We start from the raw sequence: 18,625 nt of genomic DNA on the forward strand, positions 1-18,625 counted from the left end.
TACATACTTTCACTGTCAGTGACCTCACTATGATCACAAAAAATAAAAGAACACACAAGTCTCCTACAATGACATAGAACAATCTCCACAATGACTATTGCTATGAACGTTGTGTCTGCTACAAGACACTACATTTGTAGATGTCCCTCTTGTACCACTAGATGTTTCTTGCAATAGCATTAGTGGTTTCGAGCAAAAGGCACTGATACGTCCATAAGACATTTCCTTTCCAAGTGTAGGGGGTACCCAAGCTTAATTTCGATGTAACCTAATATAACCACACAGTAAAGCCTAATATACACAGTGTGAGAACCAAGCAAGTGACAGTTTCCTAAAGATACACTGTGTAAACCAGACATCATTCCAGCTATAAATTAAGCACCAGTAAAATTGTTACATAAGACCTAAACAGGTATTTACAAAAGTGTATTAGGGCAAAATTAATGTAAATTAGAACCCACAACATGTTGAAGATATTGATCATTGTGTGTTAGTTCATTTATCTGTCTGCAATCAGGGTACAATTTATCATATAGCATCATCATTCTAGTATGTAAAAGTGGCTAAGTCACTGCTCCCAAAATAAAGGAGGCTCTGAACAGCAGACAAGCATGTAGAAAGTGAGTGGAAATGCTTGCTTGTCAGAAGACCCTCGCACCCACATGGGGTGCAGAGAGAACAGCTATTCAGCACTTCATCTAGTGGCTGAGAACTAACCTATTCCATTACGAAAATGAAATGGAAGTGGGATAGATGTACATCCAGTTAAATGTGTGATAGAAGAACCAAAGAAATTCTATTTTGGCTATCAAAAGGTAAGACAGAGACAATGGCATAATGGAAGGTACGTAGATGACAGTGAAAACATACAAGAGCAGCAACAGGGATATGTATTGCTTAAGAGAGTAATTGGCGGAAAATTGTGGAGGAGGACAGAACAGTCACACTACTGTCTTGTGCAGCTGGCAAGTGTGCTTAGAGCAACAATAGTGAGAAAGCAACATAACTTCTTGTTCACCTCCAGTAGTCATCCAGAATAATAGCAGCAAATGAAAATGTTGCCAAATGTGAAGTCCGTTCTGTAATACAGTCTTTAAAGGCAAAGAAATTTCAAAACTACTGCCACATTTTTAAGTGATTTGCTGTATGCACAGGTATCGGTCCTAACTGTTTGTGCATTAATGTTACTGAACATTGCAATACAATGGAGAATACATGTGAATGAAATTAATTTTATAATACAGATAAGCACATCATAACTTCATGTCTGTTTTTGGGAATTCATTATTATGTGAAGTCCCCACATAGCCTCAAGTTCTAATTCAAACTTGTGCAATGATGATCAACTCAGAGGTAGCCAGTTTGAATTCCAGTGGTTAGAAGAAATTTTCGTTGCCAGTATGTGGCCAGCAAGGGTAGCAGATGTGATGGCGTACACTTCAGATCAATGCTTCACGTAAAATCCGAACTACGACTCGGTGTGTCTTGGAGTGATGTGATGCGGCATTGTTGGTGGTAATCTGTCCAACTGACGAGAACATTTTGTTCATCAGTGTTCCAAGTGCTATTTGTGACGAATTGGCTATTTGCCTCCAGTGGTTTTTTACTCTCTCCTTTTCTTTTCATCAGCTTGGTACTAAACTCTGAACAGACTCATCAGTCACTTACACTGGAATTATATGCTTGAAACAGAAATTACAGTTCACAAAAAAATGTTGAATTATGTATGAAGAAAGAGAACATTTTCAAACAGGCTGCTGAACCAGGACTCCCAGTCAACAATTCCATATTACCAAAAGAGACTTGTGCATTCCTTGGCACATTTGGCTGGAAGATGGCATTTGAAATTGCTTGTTGTATGGGCAACAGATAAGGTAATAAAATGTCCCTGATGTAGTGGTCAGTCTACAGATTGCCCACAAAACATAGGAGTCAAGGTCATGTGTAATATTCAATATATTCATTGCACATGTCATTTATCTGGTATTTGCTCAGCAGTGTTTGCTGTTAGATTCTCACTACCACAATATTGCCCGAGACATATGAATCAATCACTGTACTATGTAGTGAAGTGGAACTTGCTTCAGAATGCTACATTTTGCTAGTCAGCTCTCTGGAGACATTTGTAGTTGTGGATAATGGATACCAATACAATGGCATGCATACTACCATAGCACATGTAGTAGAATTTGTCAAACTGTTGACAAAGGTATCTCCACTTGCAGTGCAGTTCTTCATTGTGTCGAACCACCTCTCTTAATGCAATTGTACTGGACATAACAGCCAATCAGACAAGATCATGATAAGTCTGTGCTGTAGCCACATTGCATGGCCAAGTACTCAGATGTCAGCACATATAACCCTCTGCTGTCCAATGGTTCCATATACTCATCAGTGCCATAGCAGCATGTCACATGCATGCCAGAATATCACAGTACAACAAACCCTGTATCTGGAGACCAATCATTCTGCCTCATTCAAACAAGCACATTTTGACAATAGGCCCTTGTAAATCAATGAAGTGTACTGTCACTCTCTTTCACATTTCTATGTTATTTAATGGCTGATCAGCGAGTTTGCCATAGTATGAGCTTTCTTGTCACACAAGAAATAATGTAGCAGGGTGTACATTTATGCTGTGTTCTCCAATATTTTTTACTCACTTATTACCATTATACTTTTGAACATATCTTCTCCTTCTTTCTTGATGTTGCACTTCTGCATTAACTTTCTTTCTTTGTTTGTAGGAGTCAAACACTGAAGTTAGATTTGGGAAACAAGAAAAGGAATTATTCCAAACAGAGAAAAATGTACTGAACAACTCTGAAAATAATTCTTTTGGAGAAAATAGAGATATGCAAAATTTAAAGTATTCATACGACTCTTCCTTCACTTCTGTGAGTGAGGACATTTCAGGTATAATCTAAATTGAAACTGACCAGTAGTAGCTTTTAAAAAGTGTATAAGATAATTTGATTTTCATACATATAGATAACCTTAATTTCATATTTATGTCTTAATTTCCTTTTCATATTCTCTCAAAGGCCAAACAAATAGTACAAAAAGCAAACATTCAAAACTCAATTCACTAAGTGAGAGCACTGTTACGAAAACATTAGATGCAGCTCTTAAAAAAGGACAAATTTCCATAGCAGTTTATTGTAAGGTGGGTGGATCTGAAGTAATATCTTTATTTTTGGTTTGTTTCATAGTACTTATGAAGTATTTAGTGGCTTTTCATGCCTTATTTGTTGTACTTGTGATGTTTATTTAAGATTGCTGTGTTGCCATCAACTGTTGCTCCTGAAAAATGGAAAGTTCAGATATGATTCATTATTCATAATTGCAACCTCATCTGCATCTGTACATTCTGCTCACTATGATATGGAAAGAGTCAGTTGTTCAATATAATGCTTTCTCACTGATAATTATTGGTATATATATATATATATATATATATATATATATATATATATATATATGGGAAAAATATATCAAAAACAAAGACACCAAGACCCACCAAGCGGGAAAGCGCCGGCAGACAGGCACATGAACAAAACACACAAACACACACACAGAATTACGAGCTTTCGCAAGTGGCAGTCGCTTCGTCAGGAAAGAGGGAAGGAGAGGGAAAAACGAAAGGATGTGGGTTTTAAGGGAGAGGGTAAGGAGTCATTCCAATCCCGGGAGCGGAAAGACTTCCCTTAGGGGAAAAAAAGGACAGGTGTACACTCGCACACACACACACACACACACACACACACACACACACACACACACACACATATCCATCCGCACATGTATGTGCGGATGGATGTGTGTGTGTGTGTGTGTGTGTGTGTGTGTGTGTGTGTGTGTGTGTGTGTGCGCGAGTGTACACCTGTCCTTTTTTTCCCCTAAGGGAAGTCTTTCCGCTCCCGGGATTGGAATGACTCCTTACCCTCTCCCTTAAAACCCACATCCTTTCGTTTTTCCCTCTCCTTCCCTCTTTCCTGACGAAGCGACTGCCAGTTGCGAAAGCTCGTAATTCTGTGTGTGTGTTTGTGTGTTTTATATATATATATATTTATTTACACTTATATCTAAAAACGAAGATGATGTGACTTACCAAACAAAAGCACTGACAGGTCGATAGACACACAAACATACACACAAAATTCTACCTTTCGCGACCAACGGTTGCTTCTTCAGGAAAGAGTGAAGGAGAGGGAAAGACGAAAGGATGTGGGTTTTAAGGGAGAGGGTAAGGAGTCATTCCAATCCCGGGAGCGGAAAGACTTACCTTAAGGGGAAAAAAGGAGAGGTGTACACTCTCTCTCTCTCTCTCGCGCGCGCACACACATCCATTCGCAGATAATGTCTGCTTGTGTCTGTGTAAGTGCAGATGGATGTGTGTGTGTGTGTGTGTGTGTGTGTGTGTGTGTGTGTGTGTGTGTGTGTGTGCGCGCGCGCGCAAGTGTACACCTGTCGTTTTTCCCCCCTAAGGTAAGTCTTTCCGCTCCCGGGATTGGAATGACTCCTTACCCTCTACCTTAAAACCCACACCCTTTCGTCTTTCCCTCTCCTTCCCTCTTTCCTGAAGAAGCAACCGTTGGTCGCGAAAGCTAGAATTTTGTGTGTATGTTTGTGTGTCTATCGACCTGCCGGTGCTTTTGTTTGGTAAGTCACATCATCTTTGTTTTTAGATAAATTTTTCCCAAGTGGAATGTTTCCCTCTATTATATTATATTTATTTACACTTATTTATTTATTTAACCTGGCAGTATTGGGGCCTTCAGGCCCACTGTTGCATCAAACCAGGTGTTTTAAATTTTATGTTCTACATGTTTTACGTTACATACATTACACTAAGCATGTTAGATTACATTTAGAAATTGAGAATTATAGTAATGCATATAAAAAAGCATACAATTCATACTAGTACATGATAAACACAACAATAGGTAGAAATTACAGTGAGGTGAGTTTTTAATTATGAGTGCTAGCAGCAATGGGAATGGAGCAGGAGGTGAAGGCAGGAGGGAAAGAGGAATGTGATTTCCCAGAGTTAAAAAATATTACAGAAGAGATAGTGACATGACTCGTACAGAAAGGAAAATATACGAAAGCATAACTGGGAGATGGTAGGATAATTGGTTTTATTATTGGCAGGGTGAAAATTCGTGATGTACTTCAGTTTTCGGGAAGCCCTATGAGGATGACAGAAAGAAGTGCTTCAGCTTTTTCGTAAAAGGTAGCAGGGCATTGAACTGTGTGAAGAATGCAGGGAAGCTTGTTCCATAGGCAGAGACAGTGAGGGAGTTCGGAAATGTTTCTGCATTTTGAATTGGTGCAACTATGATATTAAATAAATAAGACCTTATGAGATAGCGTGAAAGGTTTTTAATCTGTGAAGTGAGGTACTGGGATGCTTCGGTGCAATAGCCATCGCATGTGGTACTCCCTAACTTGTCTGGCCTAACTGGGCATATGAAACTTTGAAGTAGTCGTACTGATGAATGTTGCAGATGTACTGCACACAATAATTCCTATTTAGCTCTAACTGTGTTGTGTTTTTGCTGTTTGTGCCATGTTGAATTACTTCACATACTGTAAGTTTAGTAGAATGAGTGATTGTACGAGTTTGCAAATCACATCCTGTGGAAATATGTTCCAAAACTTTTTGAAGGCATAGAGAAAAATGAATGTCTTCCAGCATATGGCAATAGTATTCTCTGCTCAATTTACAGACTCGTCCAGAGTTGCCCCCTAGCTCTCCAATGCTCTGTGCTATGATATTGAAATACTGTCAAGTTGAATGGGATACAGTTGATGGCGTAATTCTAAATATACTAATTTCCGATGGAATACTGAGATTATTTACGACTTTTTCGCATTTACTGGAGAGCAGACCAATCTGACATTCGAAATTTACCCTGAATTTTTTCACACGGGTAGAATACACCAAAAGAAATGCAATGTCGAAATTTTAGCTGCTAATGTGAATTGCAAGTATTTAAAAAAATATTAAAGTTATTCATTTTGCAGCAGGAGGGACCACCAGTAGCAGTTGTGTGTACAGCCCTTCCTGCCTAGCTCTCGAATCAGTGAATAAGCAGATGTAGCTGAGACAAGAGGACATAGTGGTGCATAGTGCAAAGTCCAGAGTGTCCAGAGTGCACACACATGAATTATAAGAACTTAAACTATACCAAAAATCTCACTTTATTAATTTTTATAATAAATTGCAGTTAATATTGACAGATAAACTGCTGCAGAAGTCTCCAGAATGAGATTTCCACTCTGCAGCGGAGTGTGCGCTAATATGAAAATTCCTGGCAGATTAAAACTGTGTGCCCAACCGATACTTGAACTCGGGACCTTTGCCTTTCGCAGGTAAGTGCTCTACCATCTGAGCTACCGAAGCACGACTCACACCCGGTACTCACAGCTTTACTTCTGCCAGTATCTCGTCTCCTACCTTCCAAACTTGACAGAAGCTCTCCTGCGAACCTTGCAGAACTAGCACTCCTGAAAGAAAGGATACTGGAGAGACATGGCTTAGCCCAGCCTGGGGGATATTTCCAGAATGAGATTTCCACTCAATCATTTGGGAAACATCCCCCAGGCTGTGGCTAAGCCTTGTCTCCGCAGTATCCTTTCTTTCAGGAGTGTTAGTTCTGCAAGGTTTGCAGGAGAGCTTCTGTAAAGTTTGGAAGGTAGGAGACGAGATACTGGCAGAAGTAAAGCCGTGAGTACCGGGCGTGAGTCGTGCTTCGGTAACTCAGATGGTAGAACACTTGCTCATGAGAGGCAAAGGTCCCGGGGGCACACAGTTTTAATCTGCCAGGAAGTTTCATATCTGCTGCAGAAGTAATTATTAGACAAGTGACTAGCAGGGGAAAGAAAGTTAAGGCAGTGTATGATGTTACATTACAGACAACTTCCATCAATTGGGACTTTAATTTGTGGACATAAATATTTTATGACAATTCCCGTAGGACAGTTCTTATGATTATTTTTGAATAATATATATTTTGTTAACAATGAAACAGCTCCTTGTTTATTTCCTGTAGTTGTCACAAAAATGCAAAGTTTCCATTTGATGACGAAAACAATCGTTTTCTGTACATTAGGCACATATGATGAAAGAAAAATTAATGCATTTCAGAGTAATTACTAGTTTTATTTAGACATAACTGGAATAAAGTAAGAAATAGCCATGGCCATTGTTTTTGCTCCATACCAGACATATGTGACCAAATTCATAATACAAACTGGCAATGCAGAAATAACTGAAGTTTAACAATACTGTTCTGCTGATACAGCTGAAATGACAGAGCTGTCAGAAATTATATTGTCTGACAATTACCTGAAACATGATTTACACTGTTGAAAAATGTTTTTGTTAAGAGGCAGAATATCACATTATTACTTCCAGATGGAATCTGAATATAAAAAAAAAACGGTTCAAATGGCTCTGAGCACTATGGGACTTAACATCTATGGTCATCAGTTTCCTAGAACTTAGAACTACTTAAACCTAACTAACCTAAGGACATCACACAACACCCAGTCATCTGAATTATATTAACAGTCTTATCATTATCTTCATAAAGAGAGAAGCACCCTTATGTCCAGGCCAAGAGTCCAACAAAAGCACTGAATTAGTCTCTGCAAATGGCAAGGAGGTGTTTCGGAAGAAACATCAAATATTCTCTCCCATTTTTCCAGATTTTCTACATTGATTGCATGACTTTTGCAAGTAAAAGATCCTTTTTTTTTTAAAAAAAAAAATTGATCCTAAATTGCATTGATGTTACTGAAGACAAAGTGGCAAAAACAGTAATCCACTGCTGTTACTTATCATCAGCATTTTATATACAAATGTGTCATAGCATTCATTGACTGCACAAGCAACTCTCTTTTTATCGCTTGAAATGATTAAGTGTTGTTTGCATGAATAGCTTTATATATAGCTTTAAGGGGATAACAAGAATCTTTATCTTCATATCAGCTATAAATGACATCCTTTAGAAGTTTACTTGAGGTAAACTTTGTAATTCCTTTTCCCATAATTTCCTGACTCTGTTCAACCAGATTGAAGAAGCCTTGAAATCAATACTGTTCATACCACCTGAAATTTAAAGCCCTCATTCCCCTATATCTCCCTCGATAACAGTGCTTTGACTCCTGTGAACAGTTCTAAATCTTTTGAATAGTTTGTTTTTAACACTTTTGCGAGCTTCATTTTCGCCCACGTTTTGTACTTAGTGTAAATCCGTCTTCTGTTTATACAATTCATGTTCAGATTTTTACGTAATGAAACGCTTTGCTCTCTGCTTAAGCATTTTCTCCCTCTTCATTTCATAAAAAAATTACAGCATTTTTCTGTCACAGAAAGCTGTTATTGTTCTTGTCTTCTTTGAGCTTGCAAAGTACTCTACTTTTATTCTGGACTGAAATTAGCACAACAATCATCTTTTAACAAATCTTAAACATAATGCAGCACTTCAGCAAACATGAATTGTTCAGACAATAAGAAATTCAGCCTTCAGTAGTAAGGTAATTTTTTTTGCCTAGTTTTCGATTCTAATAATGGTATCTTCTTCAGAACATATAAATTAACCTATACAGACATGCATTAAACATTGAAATACATCATCAATCTAATGCTTTCATAATAAGGAAAATCGGTATACTTACAAACATTACATTATTTTGAGGGCCAAACTTTGGCCAGGCCACAGAATAAAACTAATACAGAATAAAGACGCATAATCATAAGATTATGTCTGTAAATACTAAAAACAATAAGAAAAATGTAGACGGAGCTACACCAGGCCATGAATGAGGGTCACACATAAGCAAAAGGAAACTAGGCGTCATGAGAAGCTCCACGGCGAGGCTCGACCAGCTGCCACAATGGAAAAAATGCGTACCTATGGTACAGTACATTAAACAATTTTTCTAAGAACTAGCTACTAAGTCAGGGCAAGAAAATTTACATTCAGATATTATAATAAGAGGGACAAGGGGATGTGAAGCATGAAATATCTTTAACATAAAACAGGCAAATTAAGAAACATCTTTGCAACTGGTGTCGTCACTGTGAAGTATGCAACAGATAATACTTACCATGGTACCACATGTTAGGATTTCTTTCAAGTTGCATAAGGAGCATAGACATAATGACTGCTACAGTACCTCTGTGCATGATGTAATTAGTCTTGTGTGTGACAACTTCAGAGGTATACTAAGGTAACACAAGTGATAGGGTCAAATCACAGTGCTGAAATACAGAGCAACACAGGTAATCGTGTTGGGTCAAATCACGAAGTGTAATTAAAAAGTGAGCCCAACAGTGGTATTAAATGGGACAGGCTGACAGCAAATGAATGTACATAGAATTGACTAACTTTGCACCTCACCTTGTGAAAGATAAGACACAGAAAACTCACTCAATTCATATTGACCTGAAGTGAGTAGTTAAATGTAAAGTATAAACATAAGTTATTTGTCCATATTTCATCATATCATGTTTTTCCGTTTTGCAGTATGCAAAGTTGATCCAGGAAGAAGCAATGCGTGCACATGAGCAGGACATTCTTCTGGACACAACAGAGCAGGCACTCCTTGATCGATTCAAGACTGACATGATGTCACTTGAAACAAACAAAAGGTCTAATTCCTTCTTTACTTTCTACATGGCATTTCAAATATTTTGTATTTTCAAGACTTTTCACTTAAATACAATCTGCAATAAATAATAAAGTAACGGTCTGTTCATGTCCTAGAAGAGCATTTACATATCCCTATTTAATGGTATATAAGTTCTTTTTCCATTTGATCTGCTCTGCATTACAGACAGCTGAAGCAGTGTGGCAAAGAAAACCTCGTCCCATCTGTTAAAAAAAAGCAGCGAGCCCTTGTTCTGAAACTCGAGCATGACAGAGAAGAGATAAAAAGGTCTGTTTATATGTTCAAATTTCTCCATATTTAATAAGATTTCTATAAAAAACTCATCAGGAACCAAAACAATACTTTCATCTCAGTTGATAACTTATCCATGTTTTATTACTGGTTAATTAGTAATAATGTGCTGTATACACAGGTGCCCATACATTATCATATTTAAGCTCACAGGAAACAGTTATTTTGAATGAATTATATTTGTTGGCCCTGATTTATCTTTTCCTGACAGGTTGCGAAATATGTACATGGAAGCATCTAAGGAATGGAGAAATCTGCTCTTGCAACACCTAAATCTTGCCAGATGTAATGTGACAGACAACAAAACCTTGGTATGCGGTCTATTTTGTTTCTAGATTCTAATTTAGTATGTATAATTGAAACAATGAGCCTGCTGCTGTATCATATTTTTGTTTTCGCCTTGGCCTATGAAACTTCCCGTAAATGCATATGGTTCTATACACTGTAACATGTTGTTTTTGTCTTTCTCCCACAAAAGGAAGCATAATAGTGTGATATGGGGCAGTTATTAAAGATTCTTTTTTCAGTACAATGTGAACAATTAATGTTTATAGTGTTTGTTTACAGTCCAATGGCAACAGCAGTTCTTTTAAACAAATCAATATTTCTTACAATGGCTTAACCAAACTGTCCTAGCTATCCTTCCCAATCTCCTTTTCATCTTAGTTGTCTTTGAAGGTGACACAATGATTACCAAAGTACTATCTTTGACAACCCTCCCCCAGTTCTCTCTCTCTCTCTCTCTCTCTCTCTCTCTCTCTCTCTCTCTCTCTCTCCCCCTCCCTCCCTCCCTCTCCCTCCCCCCCTCTCCTTCTCTCTCCCCCCCTGCCCCCCTAATCCTTTTTTGACCTGTCATGTTGGAAGTACATAAAACTGCACCTCCTGGAGGCAACTAATGGCGAACAGTTTCTGTCTCATGTTTTATAACATTCGCAAGTGAATTTTTGCCTTTGATGGTTACTCAAATCTCTTCATTATTTGCCCTGAGACAGGTATCATTAACATAAGGAAAAAAGGAATGATTCCAGATTAAATTCCTCTCTGTTCTTTCTGTAGTACATCATTGTTGTAAATCTGAGAAATGACTTGCTGTGGCTAGTTCTGAGTACCTGACCATAGTGACAGAAATTTTGCTTTTATACCTCAGTTTGTTGTCTTTCTGCCATAAAGTGCCACTTTGATCTCACATTCAAGAGTTTATGATGTGGAAAGAGACAAATAGTGTATTAATATTGAGAAGCAGCTATTATAAGGTATCTTTCTGTGGTATAACAACAGATAATCTTTATTAATTTTAATATTTACATTATGAACAAAGGGGCAGAAGTTTAACACTAAAAATTTGTCCATATTGCATCCGATGATGAGTGAGTGAGTGGGACATTTCGGTTAGTCAACTTTTGCATGGTCTTCAGGGCCTGATCATACAGTTTCCTTTTTCCTTATTCTCTCAGTAATTACTTAGAAAACCCATTAGCATTCTTCTGTGACTCTACATTCTAAAAGTTTTCATTCCCTTCCTGTCAGAACACTCACGAGCAACAGGATTAGAGATAAGTGCTGTGTTAAAGAGAGCATTTCTGTTGAATTTGCAAATTTAATAGTTCATTGTATCACACAGCTGGAATTGACTCAGGTGTGCTATTGGTGTGACATACATATAATAACAATAATAGTAATAATAATAATAATAATAATAATAATAATAATAATAAACCCTGTGGGGGCCCGGGAAAAGAATAGGCCTCTGGTATGTTCTGCCAGTCATAAAAGGCGACGAAAAAAACAAACCACTAATAGGACTAACCCCCCTTTTAGTGTGATTAGTTGGTTCAGGACACAACTAAAGAAGCCTCGGACAAGTGCCGTCATGGTCGGGGACGACGCTTGAACCCTATGCCCGCCCACAATGGTAACGACACTGCTAGCCAACTGGAAAATGATTTAAATCCAAATAGAGGTGTTTTGCAGAATATGCTTCCTGCAACCACCCTAAAAGGAAAACAAAGACAGAGGATGAGATGGTCAGATGAAGTTAATCGACACATCATGTTCTGTTATTACCAAGCAACAAACCTAGGAACCAACACAACTGGATACAGATCACAAGTATACACAACATTTATTACCAGATACCTAGAAATAAAATTTTTAACAGAACAACGACTAGCTGATCAGATCCGTGTAATAATCAAAAATAACAGGATACCCCAGTCAGAATTAGAAATCATCAAACAACAAGTACAACAAATACTGGAACAAAATAATGTGCAATCAGAAGAAGAAGAAGAAAATACAGTAATGGACTCACACATCCCAGAGCAAACAAACCAGGAACAACACGCATCAATTAAACAATCAGAGGAAAACGAAATCTTAAGACTACCACCAGAACAAGTACAAATAGAACACGAAGTGACACACATGTTAGATATAGAAGAAAAATTTCAGCTGACATATATAGAATACGAAGACACAAATACAGACATTAGACCATTCTTGCATAGACCGCCAAATAACCCACAAGTCGAAACAACAATAAAAACTATCAACACAATCATACACAACAAAATAAATGAAAACACAACTATGGAAGAGTTACAACTACTGGTTTATATAGGAGCACTCACTACACTAAATATACACACTAGGCAGAGATCAGAACCAACCATCACACAGAAGAAACCCACAAAACCAGCATGCCAACACAGGCTACAGATCAGAATAGAAAAACTGAGAAAAGACATTGGACAGCTAACACAATTTATAAGAAATCAAATGTCAGAAAAAAAATGAAAAAGGTTAGGTAAAATCTCACAACAAGAAGTGATAGAGCAATTAGATGAAAAGAAGCAGAAATTACAAGCATTGGCCAAACGACTTAGAAGATACAAAAAAAGTGAAAATAGAAGGAAACAAAACCAAATATTCAACACAAACCAAAAGAAATTTTACCAGACAATAGATAACACACACATTAAAATAGACAATCCACCAAATATAACAGACATGGAACACTTCTGGAGCAACATATGGTCAAATCCGGTTCAACATAACAGGCATGCACGGTGGATAGAAGCAGAAACAGACACGTACAAGATGATACCACAAATGCCTGAAGTCATAATTTTGCAACATGAAGTCACCAAAGCAATTAATTCTACTCACAATTGGAAAGCCCCTGGAAAAGATAAAATAGCAAATTTCTGGCTAAAGAAGTTCACCTCAACACATTCACATCTAACAAAATTATTTAACAGTTACATTGCAGACCCATACACATTCCCTGATACACTTACACATGGAATAACTTATATGAAACCTAAAGATCAAGCAGACACAGCAAACCCAGCTAAATACTGCCCATAACATGCGTACCAACAATATACAAATTATTAACTTCAGTCATTACACAGAAATTAATGACACATACAACACAGAACAAAATTATAAATGAAGAACAAAAAGTTTGTTGCAAAGGAGCATGAGGATGTAAAGAGCAACTGATAATAGATGCAGAGGTAACATATCAAGCTAAAACTAAACAAAGGTCGCTACACTACGCATACATTGATTATCGAAAAGCTTTTGATAGTGTACCCCACTCATGGTTACTACAAATATTGGAAATATACAAAGTACATCCTAAATTGATACAGTTCCTAAATATAGTAATGAAAAATTGGAAAATCACACTTAATATCCAAACAAATTCAAATAATATCACATCACAGCCAATACAGATCAAGTGTGGAATATACCAAGGAGACTCATTAAGTCCTTTCTGGTTCTGCCTTGCTCTGAACCCACTATCCAACATGCTAAATAATACAAATTATGGATACAATATTACTGGAACATACCCACACAAAATCACACATTTGTTATACATGGATGATCTAAAACTACTGGCAGAAACAAATCAACAACTCAACCAATTACTGAAGATAACAGAAGTATTCAGCAATGATATAAATATGGCTTTTGGAACAGACAAATGTAAGAAAAATAGCATAGTCAAGGGAAAACACACTAAACAAGAAGATTACATATTGGATAACCACAGCGACTGCATAGAAGCGATGGAAAAAACAGATGCCTATAAATATCTAGGATACAGACAAAAAATAGGAATAGATAATACAAATATTAAAGAAGAACTAAAAGAAAAATATAGACAAAGACTAACAAAAATACTGAAAACAGAATTGACAGCAAGAAACAAAACAAAAACTGTAAATACTTACGCTATACCAATATTGACCTACTCATTTGGAGTAGTGAAATAGAGTAACACAGACCTAGAAGCACTCAATACACTTACATGATCACAATGCCACAAATATAGAATACATCACATACATTCAGCAACAGAAAGATTCACATTAAGCAGAAAGGAAGGAGGAAGGGGATTTATCGACATAAAAACCCTACATTATGGACAGGTAGACAGTTTAAGAAAATTCTTTCTAGAACGAGCAGAAACTATCAAAATACACAAAGCAATCTCTCATATAAATACATCGGCTACACCACTGCAATTTCATAAGCACTTCTACAACCCTTTAGATCACATAACATCAACAGATACGAAGAAAGTAAATTGGAAAAATAAAACACTACATGGTAAGCACCCGTATCATCTAACACAGCCACACATCGATCAAGACGCATTCAACACATGGCTAAGAAAAGGCAATATATACAGTGAGACGGAAGGATTCATGATTGCAAAACAGGATCAAACAATAAACACCAGATATTACAGCAAGCATATTATTAAAGATCCCAATACCACAACAGATAAATGCAGACTTTACAAACAACAAACAGAAACAGTAGATCACATCACAAGCGGATGTACAATACTAGCAAATACAGAATACCCCAGAAGACATGACAATGTAACAAAAATAATACACCGACAGCTTGCCTTACAACATAAACTTATAAAACAACACGTTCCCACTTACAAGTATGCACCACAAAATGTACTGGAAAATGATGAATACAAATTATACTGGAACAGAACCATTATAACAGATAAAACAACACCACATAACAAATCTGACATCATACTCACCAATAAAAAGAAGAAATTAACACAACTAATTGAAATATCCATACCCAATACAACAAATATACAAAAGAAAACAGGAGAAAAAAATTGAAAAATACATCCAACTGGCTGAGGAAGTCAAGGATATGTGGCATCAGGATAAAGTTGACATTATACCAATTATACTGTCAACTACAGCAGTCATACCACACAATATCCACCAGTACATCAATGCAGTACAGCTACATCCAAACTTATATATACAACTACAGAAATCCGTAATTATTGATACATGTTCAATTACCCGAAAGTTCCTAAATGCAATATAACATATACTGTACAGTTAAAAGGAAGTCATGCTTGATCAAGGTCCGCATCACTGTCTACTTTAGACCAGGCATAACGTCTGAGATAAGAAAGAAATAATAATAATATGGAAAGGATGGATTGCTACTTATCATATAGAGGAGGCATTGAGTTGCATACAGGCACTGTTGGGGGGGGGGGGGGGGGCACCTAGAAATATCAAGCAATAGTAACTCCAGTTTGGAATACCATCAGTATTAAAAGCTATAATATGCAACAGTCTTTACATTGTGCCTCTTCACCATAAAGATGAGGTCTCATCTTTACGGTGAATAGCAACCTGTCCTCCTCCTAATATTGTTAATACTAGAAATATTTTAGATTTCAGGCAAAGTTCTCCTTCAGAAGTAGTACTCACTCACTGCCTTAGCACTTGAAGACAGTAGCCATGTGTGTGTGAGCTGCTGTTGTGTGAATGTGTGCTAGTTATACTTCTGAAGGTGGACTTTGTCCAAAAGCTGAAATATTTCTAGTACACTCTTTTGTTGTGCCTGCCTGCGACTCCACACCTCCTGCATATGGTGCTTAGTAATTGTTGTTATTTCATATTTTAATCTTTTTTATAGCATTTTTACTTATTGCTAACACATTGTAATGTATTTATCTTCTTGCTCCCGTCCATGGCCATGTTAGGAGGTTACATGTCCATTTAACACTTAATAATAGGACTGATCTCCTCTTTCCTTAAATGAAACAGTGTTTCATTGTGTGGTTTAAAAACAAAATTGCAGAAAATGAACATGCACCCCTTTATCTCTCCAGTACAAATATGCTGTTCTCAAAGTGTGAGCATGTTGTTAAAATGAAAGTATTACACATTTATTAAGCAATGTAGTGTAAAAATATTAAACAAACACCTGCTACATCACTCTAAAGAAAGCTGTTTTATATGTTTATAAGGATCTGTTGCAGTCCATAAAATTAGTGAGAGATCTTTAAATGAAGATGACAAGCATTTCAAATTTTCATCAGTATATTTACTGAGCAACGTAAATTAAAAGTTCACCAAATTTCTTCATATTCTGTATTTGGGGAATAGTATGCGTCAATGTATGAAAACAAGGTGTTTTCTTATGTTTGGGATATTTCTGTTCACCTTTGTGTTAATAAGGAGGCCCACAAAGAAATTTAAATATTTTACACAACTTTCTCAGGCAACAACGCTACAAGAAAGAGCACTGACAACAGCAACAAGCATCGACACAGAGCCAAGAAACTCCATGAACTCAGAAACAAAGAAATCTGTTGTTCACAGTACTTCACCTGTGCAGGCAGAAGTCTCTTCAAGCATACAAACAGAACTGTCACAACATTCAGCTCAAAGTACAAGATCAGTGGGTTCAGGCTCCTGGAGTTCCAACCAAAAGAAAGAAAATTCTCTAGTTCAAAGCAGTGTAGATGTTTGTACAGATTTAACAAAAACTGAAACAGCTGCTCAGACAAATTCAGCTGAAAGTAGACACAGCCTTCTTCCAAGCAAGAGGTGAGTTAAATATGTGCTTTGTGTTCTAATATTAATGATTAATCCATTTGCATAATATAGAAAATTAATTACTGTAGTAATTAGATTTTGCTAACTAGATTTTTTTAAAATAAGAAATATGCTAGTAATTTCTTTAAGTTACCATTGTTAGGAGTAACACTAGAAGCAATTACGTGAGTACTAATCTGTTTGCTTTTATATGTTCCATTGGTCCATTAAACAGAAATTAAGTGATACATTCTGGTTACAATTGTGTGTTGATTCTAACATGCGAATAGTACCCAAATTATGGTAATATTAGTCAACGACATGGTTAGTTTCAAAAAGTGCTTGATTGTGATACAAAGTAAGCACCATACTGAACGGATGATAAGTCAGTATTGAATGTTAAAATAATACATACTGAACAATGTAGCTACAACTGCAATTCACTTATAATTTCTTGAATGTGTGCATAATGTTGTTTTGTCAAGTTTTTGGTTTTAATTATATTACTGTAATACAAATAATTTCATATCATATTTGCTATGACAGATTACATGACTTTTTTAAACTAAAACCATCATCAGTTTCTCCACATTTGAAGGGTGCTGGTTCCACAATTGTTGTTCAGTTAATGAAAAGCCATTCCAGCTGCGTAACTGGAACTTTATTAACTCCCCACAACTGGTTTCGGCCTTTATATTATGCCATTATCAAGTGTATCTGAAACTTCTATTGTTAGTGCATATATATATATATATATATATATATATATATATATATATATATATATATATATATATATATATATATTACCAGAATGAGATTTTCACTCTGCAGCAGAGTGTGCACTGATATGAAACTTCCTGACAGACTAAAACTGTGTGCCTGACCGAGACTCGAACTAGGGACCTTTGCCTTTCGCGGGCAAGTGCTCTACCATCTGAGCTACCGAAGCACGACTCATGCCTGGCACCCACAGCTTTACTTCTGCCAGTACCTCGTCTCCTACCTTCCAAACTTTACAAAAGCTCTCCTGCGAACCTTGCAGAACTAGCACTGCTGAAAGAAAGGATATTGCGGAGACATGGCTTAGCCACAGCCTGGGGGATGTTTCCAGAATGAGATTTCACTCTGCAGCGGAGTGTGCGCTGATATGAAACTTCCTGGTAGATTAAAACTGTGTGCCCGACCGAAACTCGAACTCAGGACCTTTGCCTTTCGCGGGCAAGTGCTCTACCATCTGAGCTACCGAAGCATGACTCACGCCCGGCACCCACAGCTTTACTTCTGCCAGTACCTCATCTCCTACCTTCCAAACTTTACAGAAGCGAACCTTGCAGAACTAGCACTGCTGAAAGAAAGGATATTGCGGAGACATGGCTTAGCCACAGCCTGGGGGATGTTTCCTCATTCTCGAAACATCCCCCAGGCTGTGGCTAAGCCATGTCTCCGCAATATCCTTTCTTTCAGCAGTGCTAGTTCTGCAAGGTTCGCAGGAGAGCTTTTGTAAAGTTTGGTAGGTAGGAGACGAGGTACTGGCAGAAGTAAAGCGGTGGGTGCCGGGCGTGAGTCATGCTTCGGTAGCTCAGATGGTAGAGCACTTGCCCGTGAAAGGCAAAGGTCCCGAGTTTGAGTCTCGGTCGGGCACACAGTTTTAATCTCCCAGGAAGTTTCAAGACCAGTTACGGTTTTTGCACTGCACATTTAGTTGACACATGCATGCAGTTTAATGTGTCACACTGTTATGTGACAAAATG

The 18,625-nt window shown here is 37.3% G+C and overlaps 1 protein-coding gene across 1 annotated transcript in view; it reads left to right on the plus strand.

Annotated features, from left to right (window-relative positions):
- LOC126266703 (uncharacterized) overlaps nucleotides 1-18,625 on the plus strand; it is a 348,549-nt gene that overhangs the window by 169,256 nt on the left and 160,668 nt on the right. Inside the window, exons 14-19 of the mRNA XM_049971146.1 lie at nucleotides 2,748-2,916; nucleotides 3,045-3,166; nucleotides 9,540-9,664; nucleotides 9,850-9,951; nucleotides 10,187-10,286; nucleotides 16,555-16,883. Coding sequence (XP_049827103.1) covers nucleotides 2,748-2,916; nucleotides 3,045-3,166; nucleotides 9,540-9,664; nucleotides 9,850-9,951; nucleotides 10,187-10,286; nucleotides 16,555-16,883 — 947 coding nt within the window. The remainder of the gene's footprint in view (nucleotides 1-2,747; nucleotides 2,917-3,044; nucleotides 3,167-9,539; nucleotides 9,665-9,849; nucleotides 9,952-10,186; nucleotides 10,287-16,554; nucleotides 16,884-18,625) is intronic.

The sequence above is a fragment of the Schistocerca gregaria genome, chromosome 4 (genome assembly GCF_023897955.1).
Source record: "Schistocerca gregaria isolate iqSchGreg1 chromosome 4, iqSchGreg1.2, whole genome shotgun sequence".
Classification (NCBI taxonomy): Eukaryota; Metazoa; Arthropoda; class Insecta; order Orthoptera; family Acrididae; genus Schistocerca; species Schistocerca gregaria.